Genomic DNA, 25,130 nt, shown 5'->3' on the forward strand with positions numbered 1-25,130 from the left:
GTCATGTCTTTGCTTCATGATTGCCGAACACTTTACATGTGCCTCTAGCATAATTCTGCAAGGAGCCTTTCACACCTAGCATGGCCCATCTTGGCTTGTTATGTTACTGAGCAAGGTTATTCCTCTCCCCTGTCTAGTCTGAGAATACAGGGACAAAATTCGAACACGTTCAATAGCTAACAGGTACCCAGTTCTACAAGTGCCTCCTACATGGGCTGGACCTTGGAACCCCCACAATTGTGCAGGCCTGAGGCCTCAATGAGCCCCTAAGAATGCTTGCAAGAAACAAAATCCTGTCTGAATCCCCTTTGTCCTCAATCAATCGGGGACATGCTCTTCTGAAGGATACTGCTTCACTGCCAAGTCCTCTGTGAATGTCTTTCCCTTGCATTGTTAGTGCACTGTCAAGCTAAAAATCCAATCACCCAGGAAGTGTGGCTGGATGGGCGCGCGAGTAACAATGTACATTGCTAGTGAGCTTTTCAGTCCGTTGAAATTAGCGCTGCACATTGCTTTCTACTGTGCACATTCATTGTTTGTACAGTGTGACTTTGGCAAATTGAGGTTAACTTTGATCTCTGATCTGCCAGGCTCTAGTGTAGACTTTATTTTTCACTTATTCCTTAACCGGCGTTGTTTGCACCAAAATATGTCTTGATGCTAAAATTGCCCAGCCTGTGATGGGAAAATCTTCTGAAACATAGTGTGATCATAAAACCAGGATCCCTGGTATCTCATCATCTGTCAGATAACCCACTGCAGACGCTGTTTGCCTGGACAACGGGCCTCGGCGTTACTCTTCCTTTCATTAGCGGACAAGGAACAGAGCTGGCTCTGGGATCTCTCAGAGAGACGAGAGAGGATTTTCCAGCTGTGTCTGAGCTGGAGGTGCCTTCACACCTATTTGGTTGTGTCATTTGTGTCCTTCTTCTGCTTCCTGTTGGAACGATGGAACTCGCGGCGCTTTGGGAGAGAGAAAATGTCAGCGAACCCCAAGCAAGGCTGAGATTTGGTTCTAACATTAGGCAGAGGTCTGGGCATGTCAGCGAACCCCAAGCAAGGCTGAGATTTGGTTCTAACATTAGGCAGAGGTCTGGGCAGGATTTTATCTACATCAGTTCACCTTGCTGACAGAAGGACATTCCAACCTGTCACTGGTAGACGCTTAGGGACATAGAGTGCCCTGATTTGTTCCAGGTGCAGGCCCCGTGGCAGGTGGTTCAACAACTGCCTGCTGCCAGGCTCCTTCCACCGCCAGACACAGGACGCTGGACTTGCTGTCTAATCCAGCCTTGCTCCATTAAAATGTAAGTGGCTTTTAATAATTTGTTTACTTCCACCTTCATGCCATTCTCTTCTGCGCTTTGTATTTTCTTCCCAGCCACTAACACATCTCCCCAAAACCCCACTCAGCCTTGAAAAGTTCCCTGTTGTGATTTTGCTCATTACAAATCAAAGGCCATTACTGCTACTGATTATAAAGACATCTCGGAGTTCCCTAAGGAGTAACTGGCTCACTGGGTGACACGGATCCTTGCAGCGGGCTCTCTGTGTTTCCCTGTGATAAACACAAATCTGCACAGCAACACACATGCCTTGTTGAATGTGTTCCGCAAATGAACTAAACCCTTGTATCCCTCGATGGCTACAGCTCAGTGTCTGGGACCAAGCTCAGTTTTCATGTCCACGGATTAGGACTACATCCAGTTCAGGGTTGGGGTCCCCCGTTCTGGTTTGGGGTCTCTGGGAATTACTGGGCCACAGCTTGGTCTCCTGATGCATTTTGATACCAGTTGCCAAACTCCTGATAAAGGTGCTTATCAGCATCAGGGTAAACCAAAGCAAAACAGCTAATGCTAAGAAAAATCCTCAAGACTGGAGGTCAGAGACCAGGATGAGACCTATGCGGGGGAGATGATCCAATCTCAGCTGACCAGGAGGTTCTTACACCTGCCTCTAAAGCACCTGGCACTGGCCACTGTCTGAGACCGGACACTGGGCTAGACAGACCCGGGCTCTGATCCAGTCTGGCACTTCCTGTGTTTTTATGTTCCTAGGATTTTTTTAAAAGAGATTTTTTTCTGTGTCTCCCTTTTTTTTTCAAACCGCAAAGCCCAGGTTGTTCCTGCCCCAGGTGACAGGTGAGTAGTGACATGGTGACATCACAAGAGCCAATAGTGAGGTCACAGCAGTGGCAGAGGGGACAGAACTGCCCCTCAGACCGTTCCAAAGTCCGTTTTCATTCCTATGACTTCAATCTCAACAACCAATTAACAGTTTGGAGGGGGACAGTTTTGTTAAAGATTCCCCCTCCGCATCTCTTCGGTTAAGGGGTGAGAACTCCAGCAAAAGTAGACCAGAGCAGCGGTGACATTCCTGAGGAGGATAAAAACGAGCAGGAAGGTAACTTATATCCCCGCTGCCCCCGCATACTCCTAAAGACTCTGTCAGGTCTGCAGAGAGAAGCTGCAAAGGGCACAAGCCCAATTTTTGAAAAGTCTTTTTCAGACAAACTCTCAGCCATATGACAACAAAGCAAGGGCCAGTGTGTGCTCACCCTGACCCAGCGCACTTCAGAGCCCCAGCTCCCGGGGTCAGTACTTGAGCCCCAGCCCTCAGTGCGATCCCTCTACCTGGGCCGGTGTAGACATAGACTGAGAGATGTTACCATCAGATCACCTCGTCTGACCTCCTGCAGAGCACAGGCTAGAGAGAACCTCGCCCAGTTATCCCTGTCGTCCATTGCTCACTCATCCCCACTGTTAACAGCCAAGTGCCTGGAAAGATTCCTTACTGCCCAGCACAAGAAAGTCAATCTCTCCGCAGAGCAGAGCGGTTATGTGCTGTCAGTGGCATGCCATCAAAGTGATCTCAGATACTCTGGGGTCTGGCTATAAATATGTCCCCAAGCAATTCTCCAGCTCTGCTAACACTGCAGCCCCATGTAGTAATATTTTTACCAGTACAATTCGAAGTATATCTCCAAAACGGGGTATAAATAATTCATGGTGAATGTAGTGCTCCACGGGTGCTAGCCCGGTGCGCTGTATGGCCATTCTCGGAGGACACAGGGGAGCCTTTCAGAATTTTTAATTGACAAACGCAAGCTGTGAAAATCCCCCAGCTCCCGTTTTACCTCCTTGATGAAATGTTCCATGTGCAGTCTTGAAATTTCAAACCCCAGATCCAGGCGTATTTAGGTTTGTCAGCAACAGCCAGCCACTGCCCCATGCAGCTCGGAGATGACAGAATTGGTGCTTGGATTCAGAGTACTCGGAAAAAATGTCTTTGAAAGCCGTCATTATCCTGACACCACTATTGAAATCTGTGAAAATCTTTTTGCAATGAAGAATCGGCTGCATTTGGTTTAGCCTTGTTTTTTATTTATTTTTAAATGCCCTACTCAGTGTACAGATCAGATGCATGCAGGGTGAAATGCATTTCTGTGCAGAGACCCGGCAAAAGGCCTAGACACTACATCAGTACTGCTTCAGCCCTAGGGGTGCACACGCACAGTCCTCCCAGGTTACTGCCATCCAATAAAAAACCATCGCTGTCCTGCCTTTAGCTTGGGTTCCTCCCCACCCCCTCACGCTCTTTGAGAGCTTTCTGGGGTAGGGACTGTCTCCTACTATATAGTATCATGGAATCATAGATATGTTAGTATAATGCCCAGTTCAGTGGGTCCTCTATGCACTACAAATAATACATAAAGCAATAATCTTCGATCGCACTTTGTGTGCTGAAAGCTCTATGCACACACTGGCTAATTAACTACCGTGCACCTCTGAGGGAAGCCTTGCTATCCTTTTTCACAGATAGGGAAACTGAGGCAGAGAGGCATGTTTATGGGCACATAACTTGGCAGTGACAGAGCTGGCATAGAACTCAAGAATTTCTGGCTTCCATTCTTTGCTGCCCCCTACACCTGAGATCTCTCTAGTACAGAGGGGATGCAGAACTTGCCCTGATGCACTGTCATCGAGGCAGGACAAGAAGTCCACAGAGGGATGTGGAAATTGCTTTCCTGGCAACATGTCAGAAACAGCAGCGTGACCATTGCTCAGTGCTTCTGGCATGACTTTGTGGGCTTGCCGTATCAGGGCACCAGTTTGCTGGGTGGTTGATTCTGTTCTGAGCTCAGATCATTAATCACTTTTTAAATGGTAGAAAATTCCCTTGTTGATCATAGCAGCCGGAGTTAGTACTGAGCCTGTATCTCCCAGCCCAGACCTGGGCAATTTGCATTTCACTGAGGTAACCATTTGCCCTTTAGACATTAAGGCATTTTAAATATCTCATTACAGAGTCACAATACTGTGTGTTTCATTTCATGTTTTGTTAAGAAAAGAAGCGTTTCAATGCATCCTCATGGAGGATCTAATGGGAAACTAGTCAACTTTCTGGAAGCATAAAATGTAGTTTAATAGCAACAACCATTTTAAAAATTGAGGTATACATTACAATACAAATAACCTTGGGACGTTCCTTTTTAATATACTACATTTAAATGCTAGATTCTCTATACTAATTTCCTAGCCATCCCTAATGAACAACAAATACAGAGGTAACGGGGTAGCAGGTCTTTTCTTCCTCCCTGGACGTTACTGTCTCTTATTTTTATTTTGTTCCCTAAAGGAGAAACCCGTGTAGAACTTTAAAATAGATCAAATAAGCAGGTGCCTAGTCATTGGCAGGTTGAGTGGGAGTGAGACTGCCACGAACCTGTCCTGGGAACGGAGGAGGAAACAAGTTAGCAGGCAAAGAGCCAGTGAAATTTTGCAACTCAGACTGAAGAGCAGCTGTTGGAGGGAAAGGGGCTGAATCCTCATTCCATTCAAGTCAAAGGCAAAATTCCCAGTGACATCAATGGGTCCCGGATTTGGCCCTGTAAGAGGGGCCTTAAAGAGCAAGTAGAGCCATTAATAAAACGAGTGTGAGATTAAAATCAGTGATAAATCCACGAGCTGAGCTACTGAGCCACTTTTTCCTAATGTGTCTCAACAAGAAACAAGTCCAGAGCAGCCAGGAGGCGATGGTGACCCTGCTGTGAAGAAGCAGGAAAGAACATTTGGAAAATGGAGATTGACGCAAATTACTGCATCCAGATGACGTGTGTGAAATGTGCTAAGGGAATTGGTTAACGAATTTACTGAACCGTAGCTAATTCAGGGATTCATCTTGAAACGTCATGGAAAACTAACATGTGATGCTAATTTGACCCCAATGACCTCTCCACAGTATAGGGACTGGCTGTTTAGTCTGCTGCTAGTTGGCACTTCAGTGACCTGTCCTGGTCAGCAGTCCCAGAATTTGGCTGCTCTGCATAGAGCTGGCGAGGAAATGGTTGTCCCATCCTGTGAGAATTCAAGATTTGTCCCATCCCAAATCGGGGCAAAAGTTGAAACCTCTTTGTGAAGATCGAGTCAGCCAAAGCATTTCCATTTCAACCCTTAAAAAAACAAAACACCTAAAATTAACTTAGATTGTGAAGGGAAAGTCATTTCAACTGAAAGATGAAACATTTCAACAATTTCAAAACTTTTCCATTTTTTTCCCATATGAAAAGGCAATAAGAGCAGTGGGTTTTCAATCTTCACAAAGTGACTTGAATGGACAGCAAATGTGTCACTGCTCTAACATGACACAACTCAACAAAGGTGTCATCCTGCAACTTGATCTCACCCCGATGCACAACGCTCCTGCCTTACTCACACTGAGTGGTACCGTATTCTGATTTCAGTTTGACTCCTCTTAGAGTAAGGCACTGCTCAGTATAAGTAAGGAAAGCAGAACCTTGGGGATTGGTCCTGCTTTGAGCAGGGGGTTGGACTAGATGACCTCCTGAGGTCCCTTCCAACCCTGATCTTCTATGATTCTATGAACCTATGGCCCGACTGTGGTGGGAACATCAGAAATACTTAGAGACAGATCTTTAGATGAGAAATTCAGCTCTCAGTTCACATAGTTACTCAGTTAATGCCGCAGAGAGGTATGTACCACAATTGTTCTTAGCATCGGAGCTGCCTCAAGTTACTCTTGAATAGAGCCAGTGCGTTTGCTCAGCCCAAGGGAACAGCAGCTATGTGGCTCAGGAAAAGCAATTTAACATTCTCTGCAGCTTGAATGTAAATGAGAAAAATCTCTGTTTAGATTAATCTCATCTAAAGCTGGAATAAATTCATTTTTTCACATTAGCTATTCAAATACGTTGCAAAGAAAACAAACAGCAACAATCTCACCGCAGTGCCAGCCCAGATTGTAGTTTTCTTACTGAAAGATCAGGTCAAAATATAGCAGAACCGAAGTTTGTCCTGAGTACATGAAAGACATTTACTGCAATAAATATTGGAGGTAAAGAAGTTTTAACTGACAAAGATTTATTACATTCCTAAGAGCCTGTTCAGTTTCAGAAAGGCAGTTGCATGTAACTCTCTCCTCTGGCTCGGTCACCTGGGCCTTGCCTTTGTGTCGTACGGTCTCTGGTTCTGCTGAGACTTCCCAGAGGACTCAGATGAGTAAGGAGTGCAAGCCCTTTATTTCCCCTGTGCAGTGGGATATTCAGCCCTTGTCTCTATGAGCCAGGAGGCACCTGCCATCTGCTTTGCCTTTTCACACCTTCTTTTCCAGTGATATTCTTGCTGTTGGGTGGTTATTATGTGCATGGTAACACATTTTTAACTGAGTGATTGCTTGAAGCATGGCTCCCCTATCTCCAGCTTAATAAAATGTGAGTCAGAGAGCAACGACTACCTTGAACCCCAAAAGCCTTGGCTAGAAGGGAACTCTTCCATCTGTCCCTAGTGCTGGGTGGCTCCGGACCCTGTTTCCCCGAGCATGTCAGCTAAGCCTACTTCCCAGCGCTAATGTCATTGTCATTTGAACTCTGGCAGAGCTTAAGGGATGTCCACTGCCTCTTCCAGTCCAAGGCCCTGAGCCTGCAAACCATTGTGCACCGGCTTAACTTTACACATGCAGTTAATCTCCAAATGGGGCCATTTGCTTGCAGAAATCTAAGCACATGCATGACTCTTTCCAGGATCAGGTCCTACACATCCAATGGGAGACAACAGATGGATATGACAAATAGAGAGGGGGAGCAGAAATAACAGCAAGAAGATCCTGAGCAGTGTAACAGCACTCACAGCACACCAGCATCTTAGCCATTGTTGATTGTTCTGTGGGCATCACAGAGGGGCATTTTAAAGTTCAGTTTCTCCAAAACTTCTCTTGATGTCAGGGCTTGTCCTTGTTCAAAAAAAATTCAGTGAAGCACATTCTACATCTCAGCATGCAAATACACTCCGGCAGGACTTTGGAGGGGAAGAAGTTTAATTGTAGTCCTGGTCTTTAATGCCAAATAAATCCTTAACTACACTGCCTAAAAGCTGGGCTGCCAATCTTGTCAACATTTGCCTGGATTCTGATGATCTGTCCAATTCTCATTGCAACTAATTGCATAAACAGCAAGATAGATTATGATTTAGTGCTTAAGAGTAATGCGATAAAGCAGCCTTTACAGAGCAAACAGCAAAGTCTCCCTTCTGCTCCCAGTGGGTAGATCCAGAGCACCTGCAGTTTTATAGAAGTGTGTACAAAATGCATGGCAGAAAATTTCATGGAGCCAAAATTGCCTTTTTGTTGTCTACAGCCTAAATTTGCATGATGCTTAAAATCATGTATGACAGTGAGATCAATGGTTAAGTTTAGGCCTTGGATGTAAACAGTCATGTGCCTTGAAACCACCTGAGTTCCCTTTTCTTGGTTCTTAGTGGTCCTGCTTGCAGGCTAGGGGGCTGTGGGGCAGAGCAGGGCCAATCTGGAAAGACCCAGCTTACAGCAAGATGGGGTGAGTTGTGCCCCATTGCCTTAGGGAGCAGCCTGTTTTCTCACTCTCTGTTTCTGGCATTTTATATGTTGTGGCTCTGAATTTTTAGAACTAGTGTGACACTGCAACCTTCCAGCAAGAGTATTTATGTTTTTTATTTAATATCTCTGCATGTGTGCCGTGAATGTAACCAGTCACACTCACATGACACAGGACTGTATCCTGGAATGCAGTGACTCTGAAAAGGACTTTAGGGTCCTGTGGAAATCGACCAATCATGAGCTCCCAGTCAGATGTGGTGGCTAAGAGGGCTAATACAGTGTATAAGCAGGGAAACAGATGTTGGCAAACTAAAAAGTTCAAAAGAGAGCCATGAGAACGAGTCACAGTTGGGAAAAACTGCCTTACAGTGAGAGGCTAACAAAGCTCCATGTGTGTAGTTTATCCTAGAGAAAGTTTAGAGGTGATTTGATCGCAGTCCATAAGCACCTACGTGGGGAGAAGATTTCTCAGAATGGAGGGGTCTCTAACCTAGCAGACAAAGGCAGAGCAAGAGCCAGTGGTTGGAAGCTGAAGCTGCTTAAAAATTTATCCTGGAAATAAGGTGCAAATTTCTAACAGTGAGGGGTAGTTAACTAATGGATCAACTCACCGAGGGGTGTGGGGAGGGTTCTCCAGCACTTGGGGTGTTTAAATCGAGAGTGGATGTCTTTCCAGAAGATATGGAATAGCTCAATACTGGCAGGAATCCCTGGGTGAAGTCTCTGGCCCATGCTATGGAAGAGGTCAGAACACATGAGTGTCTCCGAGCTCGGTCTCCCCAGGGGAGCATGACCTTGATATGGAATCTTGTCATGAGGTTTTTGCAATCTTTTATCCATGCTCCTGATGTTGTTGTTATTTATCATCATCATAGGCTAACAGTTGTCACACATTTCTGGCCACTGCGCTACCCAGCTAGTTAGAAAGCCTTTCAGCTGGTTTTCTCGGGCTGTTGATACCATCAGACCCTGCCAATTTCTTGCCTTTGTCTTCTGCCAATTTTGATTGTGCAGGCAGCATCTTTAGTTCCGTGTAGAAATCCACAGGGCTAACCTTGGAAGTGATCGCAACCAGCATCCAGGGGAACAGAACGGACAGCAAGCTGGGGAAAACGGAAGGAAGAGCACAGCTGTTAGCATGGAGCACCCAGCTTCTCATCCAGCCCCTTCCTCAGAGCTTTTGCGTTAGCCCTACAGCAGCTCCAACCCCTCTGGGACCATTCGGAAGGATGTGATTTATACAGTCAGTGTCATCCTTTCCTTTCCTGTCTGTCCCTGTCTGTTCATTCCTCCCCTGCCAAGTAATGGGCTGCCTCACCCCTCTCCTCCCCATAGGGAGTTGTTATCCACCGGCTCTCCCTTAGCTACCTCACAGGACATGGCCTCCCAGCTTCCTTGTGCCCACAGATGCACTTGTGTTAATCAACCTGCTGTAACTGCAGAGACTCTCCTCTGAAACCATTAGGTTACTTCCGAGGGCCGTCTAGCCACTGCAGTTCTCCGCCTGGCAGATGTGGGTGACATTGGCTCCAGTCCTTCTCTGCTATAAAATTGGCCTTAAAGAGACCAGCACTTGAAAATGATCTCCCCGTTCTCTCACGCCCTGAGAAAACGTCATCATATTCTCTGTCCTCTGTACAGTGTAGAAGACACAGTCCTCACGTGATCGCTGCTCCACGGTTCCTCTACTTCTGTCTATCTGACTGTGTCAGCCTTAGGAGGTCACGACCATGGGCTGTAAGCACCAAGCTAGCTGATATTCAAACAGATGTGAATTGACAGTTCTCCTCCACCCATAACATCCCCCAGTCTGGTGGATTGTCTTGATAGGCGGGTCCCTCTGAATTGGCAAAAAGATTCCAGGCCAATTTCACGGCAAGGCAAATGGTTCAATAATATGTGACGCTATGAAATCTGGGAATGCGTCTGAATCCATTCCGGAACCACGTCTGTTCATCTGGCCAAACTGCAGAGCTGGTGTTTTCCTTCCGGAGCTGTCAGCCTGTTATTTACTTGGGACCTTTTCGGGGTTGCTCATGAGTGACTCACCCCACACAAGGGTTGATTTTCCAGTATACCAATAAGGCTTGTTGTGTAGCTCTCCCACGCCACTGCTGTGCAATCAGTCACTCTCCCACCTTGGATGAGAGGAGAGAGAGGAGCTTAAAGTGCTGACGGGGGGAGCTGCTGCCATCCTCACTTAATCAGATTGTTAAATATATGCAGAGGAGACTCGTGCCTCCACTGAGATGATGGGCAGAGAAGAGAGGCCAGGAGCAGTGGAGATTTAACCAGATCCAGAAGAATCCTAAAGAATATCCCACCAAAGTCGGCATGCGCAGCAGGATAACTTGTTAGTGAGTGAGAACATGATGTACCAGAACAAGTATTCTATGTCTTTGGATTTAAATACAGCATAAAAGTGCATCCCTCCGACACTACAGACACCCTGTCCTTGATCAAAAGCCACAGTACAGAAAGCATGTTTCTCTGCCCCCCATGCAATGACTTCCAGATGGCAGCACATGGGTCCGAATCTCCCACCCAGCAGAAACAGAAATCCCACGCCAGCTGCCTCGGCCCTCCCCAAATGCCTGCTCAAACAGTTGAGCTCCTCCAGCATGCAACAGATCGGGGCTGCGTCAGGGTCAGGAGAGTTAGAAAGAGCGGCCCTTGCAGCCAATGTGCTGCCTGAAGCCCCCTAGCTCTTACACTGTGTTTGGAGGCGGGGGGTGTCTCTCTTGGGAACCTCCACTGATCTCGCCTGCAGCAGTACAGCCTGGGGGCAGAGGAGAAATACAGGCCATGTCTTCACTAAGACAAAAAGGTGGGTTTTACCACATTAGTGAACACACGGGAAAGTCCTCATGAAGACGGGGCAGTCTGCAGTTTTCATGTAGTATCAGGGGCAGCCTTGTCCACACTAGGCATTTACCACAGTGCCATGTTGTAAAAGCCTTGTGTGGATGCACCCTTAGAGCCCTTAATGCTCTTGTGTTTCGATGGCACCTCTCATTGAAATAGGTCACAAATTGCTTTACAAACTTCGCTCACTGATTATCAACAACTCTGTATAGCAAAAACCCCCCAAAAACAGCACTGGGTCCACTAACACAATGCAGAGGGAATCTAGGTCAACAGAAAATCTTTAAGGCAGCTGAAACCTGGCCAAGACACCACAGATAGCTCCCCGGGTCTTTCAAACGTGCCAGGGGGTCTTTAAGGACCACAAATAGTCATAATTACATGCATGCTCTTCAGTATGAAAACCGAACAAGTCACGAAGAATTACATTTCATTTCCTGTCGTCCGTGATTTTGCTCACTCCAAGCCTTTGGAAACAAAAACAACGATGTTATATTTCAAATCCCTGGTAATAGATGGAAAGAAAAGAAGGTGACACATCTCCAGCAAACACTCCTGCAGTTATCAGCCGTCTCGTACCTTTCACAGTAATAGAAACCTAAAACTGCTGTCAATCAGAACAGGGTTGGCAGCTTTTGATTTAAAGCAACAGATATCGGTAAACGTCAATTTCAGCTGCCACAGTGAAATCAATAAGAAGACACATTGATCAGTAACAGTCAGAGGGAAAGCAGCCTCCCCCCGCATACTGGAGCAAATCAGGTGTCACTGCAGGGAGTCCTCTGCAGCCCCTCAGTCAGGGTCCCACTCATCATCCAGGAGTGTGTGAGCCCTTCTCAGGCAAGACCTGTTCAGCAGCACCACACAGCCAGTGGGGCTCATCCTTCTTGCAGTCCTGGCTGGGGGGTCTCTGCTTCACTGGGCCAGGACCATAGCCTTCTGTGCACCTTGCACCCCAGCGTCTGGGGCAGAGGACCCGTACCGCCCCGCTATCAGTGTTCGGAGCCCTCTGCAACCCCACTGCCAGCGCTGCCCTAAACCCAGACCCAAACCTACCCCCCTCCTTAATTTCCAGCATCTGTAAAAATAAAAATAGTTAAAAATCAAAAATATTCTTAAATAACAATCAATATTAATCATCGAAATTAGAAAAAAATTTAATTCTGCCTGCCCTAAGTTAGAGACCAAGCTAAGACCCCAGTCGTGCAATAACTTGCAGACGTGGTTAACATGACACAGGGTGAACAGGTTTCAGAGTAGCAGCCGTGTTAGTCTGTATCCGCAAAAAGAAAAGGAGGACTTGTGGCACCTTAGAGACTAACACATTTATCTGAGCATAAGCTTTCGTGAGCTACAGCTCACTTCATCGGATGCATGCAGTGGAAAATACAGGGGGGAGATTGTATAAACACAGAGAACATGAAACAATGGGTGTTACCGTACACACTGTAAAGAGAGTGATCAGGTAAGATGAATGCATCCGATGCAGTGAGCTGTAGCTCACGAAAGCTTATGCTCAAATAAATTGGTTAGTCTCTAAGGTGCCACAAGTACTCCTTTTCTTTTTACAGGTAAGGTGAGCTATTACCAGCAGGAGAGAAAAAAACCCTTTTGTAGTGAACAGTGCAACTGAAGTCCATAGAACTACTCAGAGGCAGGTCTTAATGTTCTGCACTAAGTCTTGGCAGCATCAAGGCCTGAGGGTTCGATCCTGCAAGGTGCTGAGTGCTGCCCAAGGGGAGTTGAGGGAGTTTAGCGCTTCAAGAGCCTGTTCAAATGAACATATCTAGGAACACAGAATGCTGCTAACTAGGCATTCAAGTCCAAGTCCACTCGCCCCCAGTTTCCCTAGGAACCTGTCTCTCTCGGGCTGGGAAGCTAAGTGTCTGACATCCCCTGCTGCTCCATCTGTTGATCAGATGGTGTATGGGAAGATTAACTAGCTGAGCACTTGGTCACTGTGGGCTGGTGTACGTGGCAGGTGGGAGACTGTGTCTGAGGAGGCTGTATATAGAGATCAGGCCCTGGATAAAGACGCGTATCCCCCATTGTATAATTCAGGAGCTGTTGCATTAATTGCTGGATTCACCATCAGCTCTGAAACGTATCAGAGTTTTAACTGTTATCTGACATTCCATCAGCTATGAAAGTCATCAGTCTCCATCCCGCTGCCCCGAGTTTTACCCTAGTTGTTCCTATTCCACTGGCTAGATGAGTGTACCCAAGGTGAAACAGCCTCTGCAGACTGTACAAAGTTTCTGCTCCACTTAAATCCTATGAGGGTTCAGAGTGGTGTGTGAACCTTGTGCAGAGGTGATTGTCACCCTGGGAGCATAGTTTCACCCCAGCAGTTATGTGGCCATAGGGCAGGTGAGGTCCATTCTCCACAGCCATGGGCTGACCCACCGGAGGGCGCATTTGGATGGATGTTGCTGGAGGTTAGCCTGGGGATATGGCGCTGGGTGTGTCTTAGTTTTGCTTATTTCAAATATGGAGTCAGCTGTTTTTAGTGCACCAGCCAAAGACATAAATAATCCCCCGGGCACCATGCAGGGTGAGTATGGATGAGACGTTAAAGCAAACACAGGACAAAACTCCCTACACCTCTTCTTCTCTAATTAATAACATTGCACCTTCTCCATCATTACCAGCTACACTGCAGAGTCCAGGACTGGCAGATCAGTGTTTTAGCCTGCCCAGTCTTTCACCCATCTGTCCATCACCCCTCCTTCTGCTGCCTGCTGGCCAAGTACCGGACAATGACCAGTAACTAACCAGGCCTTTCTCCTCGGTGTTTAGGGTTTCTGTAGTACAGATTGCTGTATGGAACGAGGCATTGTGTTATAATCACACTCACACAAATATGGGATTCAGGTTGGAGAGCAATAAATGGGTTCTGTTTTGTGAACTTCTCCTCAATGCCCATCTTCTTTTCTCAGCCACAGGGAGAGCCCCCTACAGCGTGGGCTGCACACCCTAGTGCTCCAAAGGCTTGGTCAGCTGGACAGCACCGGCCACCCCCGTGCTTCCCCCTCCGTCCCTGGTTAGAAGTTCCTAGCCTTTCCCTAGGTCCTTTTTACACAGCTATCAAAGTACTGCTGTGCTAAATATTTGGTTTTTTAAAATATGGTGTGAAGGCCAGTTCAGTCTAGGCAAAATCAAATATCAGATCAGCCTGTATCCTCAAGGCCTGCATTCTGTCCCCTCCCCTGAAGAATGTGTATATTAAACACACAAAACCCACATTTCAGCATGTTGCTGCCTTGTGCTGACTCTCGCACTTTCCTGTATCCCCAGGGAATGGAGAAGGAACTGATTTTGTCTCAATGTAAGGGCAATCTAGAAGCAAGTTGGTATATTTATTTAAATATCTGTACTCACTCCTGCCCCTTTTCAGTTTAAATTACTTGGGATGCCAGCACAGATGATGAAACGCTCTCTCTGTGGAGTGGTGCTAGGAACTCTGCAGGGATCTCTCTACTTGCTTGAAGGTAACACTATCTTCCAAAGTGTAATGGCAAATTAGCACCATTTTCTCTGATGGGATATGGAGGCAGGAAAGTGCACTGTAAATACAAGTGATTTTCATTGCCACTTGAACATCACTGGAAGCCTGATCTCCTGCTCTGTCTAGATTGTTATAGGATTATCTGCTCGGGTCCCCATCAATGCACTCAGGATATCAGTACTCACTGAACAGGTGAAAACTATTGTACATGGTAGATTTCTGGCACTTGTCCTGTAACCTTTGTAACAGGGTGGCCTGCCCTCTAAGGGCCGGAGAGCCTGGGGGTAGCCAACCCTGAGTCCTGAAAGAGGCACACCTGAGAGAGATCAGGTGATCCCCCTATAGAGGGAAGCTGGAAACTGCAATGAGGGGTGAGGAGAAGGGAAAGGCAAGGCCAAGCCAAGCCTACTAGGAGTGAGCAGATTCCAGCAGAGTCCTGGGATTTAGGACAATTAAGACTCAAGCTAGGAAGGGCTAGGAGTAGCCTGCTAAGATAGGAGAGACCCTTAGCAAGCAGGGGAGAGACTGCAGAGTTCTATAGGCAGCAAGACCTGAAATCAGGAAGAGCAACGCTGGCTTCTTGGACTTTAACTTGGGACTTTGAGTTTATTTTTGGTGAATAAACCCAGACCCCAAGGATGGGGTATTTTGACCACTGAAAAAGCAGGTGGAGTCTGTGAAAGGGCGCTCTGGAGGCAGCAGACCCTGTTACAGTGTTTCCCTTAAATTACTGTCCCTGTTCGCTGCATTTCTACATTCCAGCTACACTGCTAATGGGCTGTTTTGATTGCGTTCAGAGCTTGTAACTTCTTATGCCTAGTTCAAAGACTCTCTAGTAGCAAAACTAATGCTAAAACGTCAGAAGCAAGAAGTTCAAAGGCCTTAAAATCATGGATTATTATAAATAATGGTTTAATTCCAGAGAGGTTGTACTCACCTATCCTAATAACCCTGAACTGTGCCTACATTTCAGATTTCACATCAGAGAGTCCCTTTGTTCCCTTTTACTCTGATCCTGGATTATTTCCTGGAAACTCAAGGGCAGGAGATAAAGTCAGATGTAAAAATAACTATTGTGCTTTTATTTTAAGTGCCATTAATCTTAATTTGGATGAAAAGTTCAGGGTAATTTAGGGCTTCAAGCCACTTGCCACAGACAGAGGGCTGTTCTGTGAAATTTCATTAAATCCCAGGAGCTGCCTGGGCAGATCAGACCACTCAGGAGGTCAAAAGAACCTCTCTCTCCCGCAGTGCATTTGGCCTGGCTGTGCAGTGTTAGGGAAATGTCTTTGTGGGCCCTGAAACAACCAGTTTACCCCCATTCAATTGATCTTACCAGAGTTTCAGAGTCAGCGAAGGCAAATTCAAGCCCTTCTGGGCAAATGCGGCTCAGAAACAATACCGTGTGACTTATCTAGCCAGTACAGCTCGGTGAACAACTGCTCAGCGCTTTGCTAGTGCGTTAGGGTGTGCAAACAACAAATTTTTCCTGTCTGATCTAGAATAATGCAAATGCAAGGAACTACATTTGGATCCGGGATATTCTGTGAGCAGAAATAGACACTGAATGTGTCAGAGAAATTGTTATTCACCCCTGTCTAGTCAAATGGTAATAAAATCCCATACCCCATTGCCTAATTCATCCAGGCCGTTTTCCTCTGACTGACCTCCAGTAGTCGTAGATTGCATGTGTTGATTATAAATTGCATAAAGTGGAATTTCCTTGTATTTGTTTGGAATTTACTGTCCTTTAAATTTCAAGGAGGCATTGGTTGTGATGGATTTGAATATATTTAACCCTTATAAAAAGAAGATCTATATCTGGGCAAAATCTGCCATTACTCTATTGAAAGCTTCGGTGGCTCTAATTTACCCCAGATCCTGGGAAGCTGCAGGAACAGGGTGCTGCAAAAGGCACTTCTGTCCCCTCCCCTCAGCTATCACTGTGATACAAGTCCTGTGCTTGGCATGGTGAACTTCAGCGATAACTTTGCATGGCTGATTTCACACCATTTTTCATTCACTTTAATTCTGATTATAAAAATGAACCTGGAAGTAGCTTTACATCCATCCATGCTCACCTCTGTCCATCACGACTCAGTTTAGCCTGATGCAGTATAGTGGGTGAGGAGGTTTTGTGTACTCAAATCCTTGATGCTTTACAAAATCCTATTTGTGTTCTACAGCAGTGCAGATCTGACTGTGACCTGAGCTTTGTCTGACAGATCCTTTCTTTACTGACGCTCACCTCTGTGTGAAATTGTAAAGAGCCCACTTGAGTTCTATGCACCACTCGTTCCACTGACGGTCAGAAGGGGAAGCAGGACTTCTGTGGACCTAGATGGGCCTCTGGCTGGCTCTTAGCACAGGGGTGGATTTCACCCTTCGAGGATTCATGCTCATAAACCCTGGCTTTTCCAATGATCAGTGATATTGTGGGTGCCGTGCAATCAAACGTGACTGCAGTTGACATGGTGGGAGCTAGAAAGCACAAGAAAAATCTCTGCAAGGAGCTCAGTGACACCATGAGATGAGTGAGTCAGTCTGTCGGTATCCTTGAGACCAGTGTCGAAGCTGCACTTTGGTAACTGCTGAGCAGCGTGTAGATACTTGAGGGCCAAACAAGGGAGCGCAAGCACTTGCATATCCGATGTGGCTGATGTCTGCAGTTGTGAAGGAGTCAGCCGCATTCCCCAGTTCTAACACTAGAAAAGATCTCATCTGTACTGTGGTTAACCTTAAGTTTGGAGGATTTGGGCTCCAAATGTGCTTGTGAGATAGGAGCGGCGTTTGCATTACATTTCTCAAGTGAAGCGTATTAAGTACCTTCCCGAGCAATCACAGCTTTCGTGGGACGTGGTTTCCTGTTTGATTTTACTTTACCCTCCATTTTATGTAGCTGTTCTGCCACAGGCCATTTTACCCTGAGGATTGCAGCAGAATCAGACACAGTGTCTGAAATAGAGATTTATTTATGACCCATCTCCACAGCCAAACTGTGGGGATGTAGCTTTGTCTAATCTTTTCTGTCTTTTCGTTTGCATAACTTTTGCCAGAAGCTAGGAATGGGTGAGAGGGGATGGCTCACCTGTTCTGTTCATTCCCTCTAGGGAACCTGGCACTGACCACTGCGGCCATTGGTCTGGCTGTTCTGATGTTCTTAGCACAAGAGTGTACTGGTTGCATTGTCTAAACGAAACAGTGGTTTTATGTGATCAGAAGGTAGGAGATCAGCTTGGTTCGGCTTCTGTCTGCCATTGGGCACGCAGTACAGTACATGCATGACAATAGCAAGGAAAAACAGCAGAATCAATCTCTTCCAAGTACACATATTCGCTGATGTGGATTGTAAAATTGTAGCAGTTCACAGAGATTGAGCTACAGCAATACACTCAGCATGAGCAAAGAACCTTTCGAACCACATTTTTAGCGAAATAGACTCAAAGAGAAGCACTGAACTGAGCTGTGAGATGAGGCTCTTCGAGTTTGGCAAAAATCTCAGTGTCAGTCCATCAGTGCAGGGTCCTTATCGCTCTGCCATGATCAGAATGTTTGTGAGAGCGGTGGTGTGCTCAGTCAGCTGCTGTTCTCCCGGGGGTTGATTTAATGCTGTCAGGTACAGTGCCTAATTTCATGCCCAGAATTTTCAATGCATCTCTTTCCCCTCCCTCTCTTGCAGACATTAACTCAGAGGGGAAGAATGCTCCTTCAAGTTCCTACCCACTCGGCTCCGATGAACTCCCAAACAACACGACTGGCAAAGAGAAGGGCGAGCCCCCCCACACCACAGCTCACAACCTCGTTCAGTCAGGAGAAGACTTCTTCGATTCTGTGACTGAGAAGACGACTCCGTTGCCTCACAGAGATGTTCTACAAGAGCCAGCTTCTGCCCCTGAAGCCCACACAAAACAAACTTTCTCCTCCAAGAAGAAGCCACCTTCTCTAAAGCAAGTAAACACAGCAAGGAAGCATCTGAGACCCCAAACTACCCCATCAATGCTTCAGAGAGCTGCCTCTCAGCCAGAGCTGTCAGGGCCCAGGTCCTTCACCTCTGCTGAAGAGCCTCCTGCACTGGGGAATGGGATGACTATGGCTACGGAAGCCAAGCAAGCAGCCCCCGAGCTGCCATTGTGGGGTGGCAGTAAAGGACGCAGTGGCATGACCAGTCAGTCTCCACTGCAGATATCTCCTTTTACGTTATGGCCTTTAATCCGCCAGCCCACTTCCCAAAGCCCCGAGACAGTAAAGCAGCCTGTGGCTGCTGCGGCTGCTGTAGAAGGCGATCCCATCAGCCCCAGCGCTAACAAGACAAGCAGCGCAGAGAACGAGGTGAATGGATCTGCTTCTGAAGAAAGTCAAGAAACAACCACTTCCACCATCATCACCACCACAGTCATCACCACCGAGCACACGCCAGGTAAGCCCCACTCTCTGCACGGCCACAGCCCCCCAAGCCCCGAGCCGCAGGAGAGGCGGGTGGAGTTGCCAGGCCGTGAAGCGAGAGAGGACACACGTCCTGTGTCTGCAAATGCAGCATGCGCTTTTGGAGCTGCCCCTTCGCGTTACTGGTGTCAAAAATCTGCACCAGTCCGTTGGCGTGGCCACTGACAGGAGCAAGCTGCACCTGGCTCTGGTACGAAAGGCAGCCTGGAGTGTAATGCAGGAGATGGAGAGGGAGCCAGCGAGCAATGCAATGGCCTAGACACAGAGATTGTAACCCAAGGTCAAGTCTTGAAGGTGTCCTTGGGGATCAGGAAGGCTGCTCTAGTGGGACCAGCAGAACTTAGTGAATGTGGAGCAGGAAACTGAGGGTTTAGAATAACCCAGGCTAAAGCCAAGGAGGAAGTCTCTGCTCGCCAGGAAGCGCCTGGCATGCGCCACCCCCATCCATAGAGCGAACAGAGTTGCTCCAGCTCCCTGGGGTTAGCGCTCGTCTCTGCTGTGTGAAAGGGGCCCAGGAGCCAGAGGCCATGGGCTGCCAGCAGGGACCCACATGGTGATATCAGGGGTAGCCCACAGGGAAATAGGTTTGTTTCTAAAACCAGAGATTTTTCCATCTGTCATGGGGGGGGTCAACTCAGCGCAGGGACAGCGCCACCTCCTGTCACTCTGGGGAATTGCTCAGTCGGTTGACACCCCTGCCAGCAGTTACTCTCTGAATCTGCACCTCATCTCGCTGCAGGAACTGCAGCATCTTCTGTGATCAGCTCTCCGGCCAGGTCCCTACGTACATGGTTTCCCCTTCCGGGGATGTGTATCAAAGTCCCTGCTCACCCGCTGTCTCTGTCAGTCTTCCCGTTCACTGCCGCAGGGGCCGCTCCCTCAGTGGCTGGCAGGGGAACCCAGGCCTGTTCTCTACTCCGGGTTCTGGCTCAGGGCCCTCTAAACAGCAGCCCAGGTGTGGTTCCCTCCTGCACCCTGCTGCCTTTCCCTGAGCCTCTTCCTCACCTCCTGGCCCTCCCCACTCCTCCGGATTTGCCAGACTCACAGCTCCCTCCCAGGGAGGAGCCCTGGGCTACTTGTCTCTATAGCCCCCCAAACACTTCTCCTTCCTCCTGGGGAGTGACTGCAGACTACCTCCCAGCAGCGCCTCTGCTGCCAACTTCCTGCCTGTCCCCGCACAGGTGAGCTTTCCCCAGGGCTTTCCTCCCAGCCTTAATTCTCCCCTTTTCCATCCTAATTGGCTGATTGGGCCCGCTTGAGCTCTTGCAGGGCCAGTGTGGGGGTGCACCCATCACACCATCAGCAGGGCTGTTCTGAGGCCCTTCCCCACAATGAACAGTCCCTGGCTCTAGTGAGAGTCGTGTTGCGTAGGGGCGGCAGGCAGAGACACTTCATTGCGCACCTGTACCGAACCTTCCTCACACACCTCACTGCTGTTAGGATGTTACTAGCCTGCTGTCCTCCCTCAGGTTCAAGCTACTGCCAGTCAAATAATAACCAAACTTCCAGGTAGGCTATTAGAAAAAGCTTTGCAAGCTAAGGTCTGTGGGCCTGATCCAAAGCCCTTCGCTGGGAGTCGTTCCGTTGACCGCCAGTGGCTTTGGACCAGGTGTCTGAATGAGCCATGGTGTGAGGTGCATTTGAAAGGTGCGGGTGCTGTGCTCATTCCAGAAGCATTTGGATGGTTGGCACGGTCTCTCTGGCAAGAAACACGGCGTCATGGCCTGCAGTGAACCACCTCAGACAGGGTCACTGTTTGTTCGTATGCAGAAATGAAACAGGAGTGACTGCCGGAATCTGAGTCCAGAATAGACTTTGATACTGTCTCATTCTCTGTTTCCCTGTCGCTGGCAATTCGCCTGCAGAAGGGAACCTGCAGGAATGGTCTGGGCTTTTTTGGTCAGAGATCTCTTTTAAAGAAAGAAAAAAGAGGGAAACGAAATTTTTTCTTAGCTCTTTTCCCATCCAAAACCCAAAGTGGGACTGCCCGCAAGGCTTGTTCCTCAGCCAGTGGTAAGCTACCCACACTTCATTATTAATGCATGTGGCTTTGCCTCCAGTTATCTGCAGCGTGAGCTTCTACGACCCAGAAGGCTACATTGACTCGACAGACTATCCCCCACTTCCTGTGCCCAACTTCCTGGAGTGCACCTATAACGTGACAGTCTACACGGGCTACGGAGTTGAGCTCCAGGTAAGAACACGGTGGCACTTCGGGGCTGCTGTTTCCTCAGTGAGCCAGGACGTGAAGCTGCCATCATGGAATTAAAAGATGTTGTTGTTCTTGTCTTCCCATCTTGTACCCGTAAAACGAGTTTCGCTCTCCTTACCTGTGCAGAGAGCAGCCTGTGACAGAAACTGCTCGGCTGGTTGGCGCTGGACACAGAGCCCCCGAACTGCAGCTCTTCACTGCACACATGGTCACCTAGGGTGAAATTCATCCCCCCACAGCAGGCCAGCATTAGCTGTATGCACCCCATAGCCCCACTCCAGCACCAGGGATTCCCCACCCGTCCCATAGGGCAGCCGTCTGGCCGCTTTGATCCATGTAGGCTAGGACAAAAGAAACAGTGTCATCTCAAGCATGCGAATCAGTGGCAGGCAAAGAGTGGGGGAGCAGAGGCAGAGATGCACAGGGAGAAATCACCCAGTTCCCCCTGCCTGAGGTAGCAGTGTTGGGTCAGCCTGGGTCTGATACTGGAATCTCAGACTCAGTATGTCAGTTCCAAGCTGCAGGAAACTCCCCGCTCTGCAGAAGGGTTTTTCTAGGGTTCTACCCAGCAGCCGCTGCGCTTGTTCTTTGGGGCAGCAAGGAGAGGAACACACACACAGAGCATGGAGGAAGGGCGACACTTGTAACTGAACACGTGCACATTAACACAGATCCTGGCAAGCAGGGGCATAGACGCAGGGCTGAAATCCTGCCCCGGAAGGCAAGGGGCTTGTCAAAGCGAAGGGGCCCGCAGCTCATCCAACACCAGCCAGTCAGCCCCAGATACGGTGTCGCTGTCACTACCACAGCTGCCATCCACGGAGCTCGGAGTATTTAATAAGCCAGAACAAGTGAACAAATACCTTGTCCTCCAGAGCACCCTGCAGCCAGACTTCTCCATGCACTGCACAGCTACCAGCTCATTTGCCTTCCCACCCTGCTGAGAACCAGCTCTGCCTCATTCCCAATTTACAGATGGGAAAACTGAGGCATGGAGCGGTGAAGTGACTTGCCCAGAGTCACACAGCAAGTCAGTGCCAGAGTCCCAGTGCCTTAACCACTAACCCCAGTCCCGGGTGAGCACACACATCATAATCGTGTGAAGGTTTCACACGCCGCAGCCTGCAAGTAAATCAAAGCTTTAGCAAAGACGAGGGCACTGTGCAAACCAGTGGCTCAGGGTGCCTGCACTGTCACGTGCCCTGGTGTAAATGAAGCGTGCTCCCGCTGAAGTCAATGGCCCTGACTCGGGACACGTTTACACGGGCTTTGGTTTTGTCAAAGTTTTCCCAGAAAATTTTAACTTTTTGGCAAAAAAATCAAACCCAAATGTTTCCATCCAAAGCCTGATTTGGAATGCTGCTGCAGTGCCTGATGGGAGTCGTAGGTCAGGCACCTCGTGCTCCTGTGCTCATCTACTGGCCAGGATCCTTGGCCAGACTATATCTCCCAAGGATCCTCGACAGTTTCCCCTGTTGCTGATCTGCTGCAGTGCATCATGGGAGTCCCATGGCTGTGGTGCATCACAGGAGATAGAGCCTGACCAAGGAGCCCCGCCCATAGGGGAGAACGGGGTGAGGTACCGCCCTGCAGTGTTTCCAAATCAAAATGTTGGGGGTTTGGCCAAATCTTTTTGATTTGGGGGTTTGTTTGTTTTTTCATGAAAAGTCACAATTTTCCCTGAAAAGTAAATACTTTTTGAAAAAAGTTTGGCCTAGTTGAAAAGTCCAAGAAGAATCTTGATAGGCAAATGTCAACTATCCCTAGTTTCTATCGTTCCTGCTTCGGGTAATTTTCACTTACACTGGCCATTCCATGCAGATTGGAGAAAAGAACAAATTCCTTTCATTCTCATGCTCAAATAAATTGGTTAGTCTCTAAGGTGCCACAAGTACTCCTTTTCTTTTTGCGAATACAGACTAACACGGCTGTTACTCTGAAACCTGACATTCTTACTGTGTCCATCAATTCCCCTCACCCCCCCCCCTCGCTCCCTGCCTTATAGCCCCCAGGCTCACTCACTATGTGCTAGCTGGGAGGGAGGATCAAACCATCAAGAGCACTGGACCTAAGTTTCAAACTCTTGTAAATTATCACCCTTGCATTCCAAAGAAGCTTCCTTGCCCTAGGCAAACAGAAGCAGACTAGTAGAATAAACTCCTGCCTAACGTGCAAGGTGAACAATATACACAACTCCAGCTGCAACTACACATAATGTTCATCAGGAGTTGGCTAGTGTTTACCATTTATTGACCACCAATTCTGGCCAGCTGTATGTGCCACTTCCCTATTTCTCACCTGCCTTATGGTCATATAGATTATTTTGCCTGGTGCAGCTGCTACTACAAATGAGTCTGACATAGCAAAAACTCCAGATTCTTCCTAATCCATGTCACAAATAAACTACAGAAGGGAGCTGGTACAGTTTTATCCCCGGATAGATCAAAGCTTTAAAATACCATCCAATTAACTTTAACACGGGGACTATGGCAAGCAATTTATTTCCCAAACAGACAATCCTGCCTTGGTAGCTAGGAGAAAAATAAAACGCATTCTCTCCAAACTGACTGATTGCTCTTCCTTTGTTCCCCAACTCTTAATGGGATGGGCTGTGAATGGCAGCTCCCATGTGTCAAGAGAACCCAACAGTTCTGCTATTCTTAGGTGCAGAGATGACGCCCTAAAAATCCCCCTATTATGTCTGTGACAAAAATCCAGTACCAGGAAAATGCACTATTTCCAAGTAAGAACATGTGTGCCTCAAAGGGCAACACACGCCAGGGGCCGCACCTTTTGTTCACGTGCAGTACTGGAGCGTCTCTGATAGCGGTCACAAGGGGTAATCACATTCACCAGCGTGGCCCTTAATCCTCAGGAGCAGAAGAAATAAACGTGTAGGCCACACTTGACAAGATAGTTATGGTAACTATGTGTAGTATACACCCAAAGGCCCTGATTGGGATCTGGACGCCATGGTGCTGGCCGCTGTACGGGCACAGAAAAGAGACACACCTGCCCTGACGGGTTTGCAGACCATGGAGTCTGCAGACATAGTAGCGTTATTATGATTTAGCATTAACAGTCACAACCACCCCATTGCGCTGCATGCTGTACAAACATAGTAAAGGCCAGTGCCTGCCCCAAAGAATGTTGGTCATGTGACAGATGTGTCAGGCCCACTGTTTACACGGCACGTTTCCCTAAACCCAGGCCTACATCCAGCGTGGTGCTTAGGGACTACTCGTGTGGTTTAAGTTAGGCATACACTTAAGTAGCTTGTTGGATTGGGGCCCCTGTCTGGCCAATTATGGAAGTTCCTGCAGGCACAATTAAGGCACTGGAGAAATATATTTAGCCCAGGTGCTCTGATTAGGGGCCATCCCACTGGGATCAGCCGCAGAACAGCGTCACTGACGCTGCATGGACACAGCTCTCCTTGCTTAGCGTGTGCAGCTGAAATGAGCTGTTCCAGGGAAAACGATGCTAATGTTTCCCTGAGTTAGAACCATCCTGGAAGCCTGGCCAGGTAACTGATAAATAAGCCCCATAAGGAGACGAGCAGTCCATACTTGTCCTTGAAACGTGATTAAAACAACATCAGCATAGTCTGTGCACTAGACTAGAGTTCTCCTCGGGACCTTTTTCTTCTTCAGTTTTTCAGTGTTACAATTTGTTTCTTATTAAACTACATCCACTTTTAATCTCTGTAATTAGCAAAGTGCATTCAAAGGAACGGGAGAGCCTGTTCCCATCGTTATGTGTGGCTGGACTGAATGAGAGGGCTGACCTTGTTGCAGCCTGATGGCGCAAAATGAATGCGTGATGGAAAAGGTGTTCATGGAATTAAGTGTAGCACGGTCATTAAGTGGAGCGAGCATCAGGGCAAACACTGAAACGCTGGCATTTTATGCATATTTTAAAAACTTTTCTATAACAATAACTCTGTTTTCTGAATCGAGAAGGTGCTAAAGACAAACTGTTCTGCTGTAAATTTGCCTCCCATTGTAGTCCATCCAGTGACATCATTTCCTGACCTTGCTCCATTGTAGGTCAGGGTTTTAAAGGAGCATAAAATTAGCCTCTCCACCTTCAGAACTCCACTTTTCACTTTGCTGATACTTCTGAGGCTCTTAGCCATTACATTACAAAAGCAGATCTTCGTTTGCTGAGCATAGCCTTGCCTGGCTCCGGTCATATATCTGCTCTGCACAGACAGCCTTCATTTCTCACCAA

The 25,130-nt window shown here is 47.8% G+C and overlaps 1 protein-coding gene across 2 annotated transcripts in view; it reads left to right on the forward strand.

Moving 5' to 3' along the window:
• Window positions 1–25,130, forward strand: part of SEZ6L (seizure related 6 homolog like) — a 150,694-nt gene that overhangs the window by 73,163 nt on the left and 52,401 nt on the right. For both annotated transcript variants that reach the window (XM_073312323.2, XM_073312324.2), the window contains exons 2-3: window positions 17,922–18,659; window positions 20,746–20,879. In XM_073312323.2, the coding sequence (XP_073168424.1) occupies window positions 17,922–18,659; window positions 20,746–20,879 (872 nt within the window). The remainder of the gene's footprint in view (window positions 1–17,921; window positions 18,660–20,745; window positions 20,880–25,130) is intronic.

This window comes from Lepidochelys kempii, chromosome 15 (assembly GCF_965140285.1).
Source record: "Lepidochelys kempii isolate rLepKem1 chromosome 15, rLepKem1.hap1, whole genome shotgun sequence".
In the NCBI taxonomy this organism is placed as follows: domain Eukaryota; kingdom Metazoa; phylum Chordata; order Testudines; family Cheloniidae; genus Lepidochelys; species Lepidochelys kempii.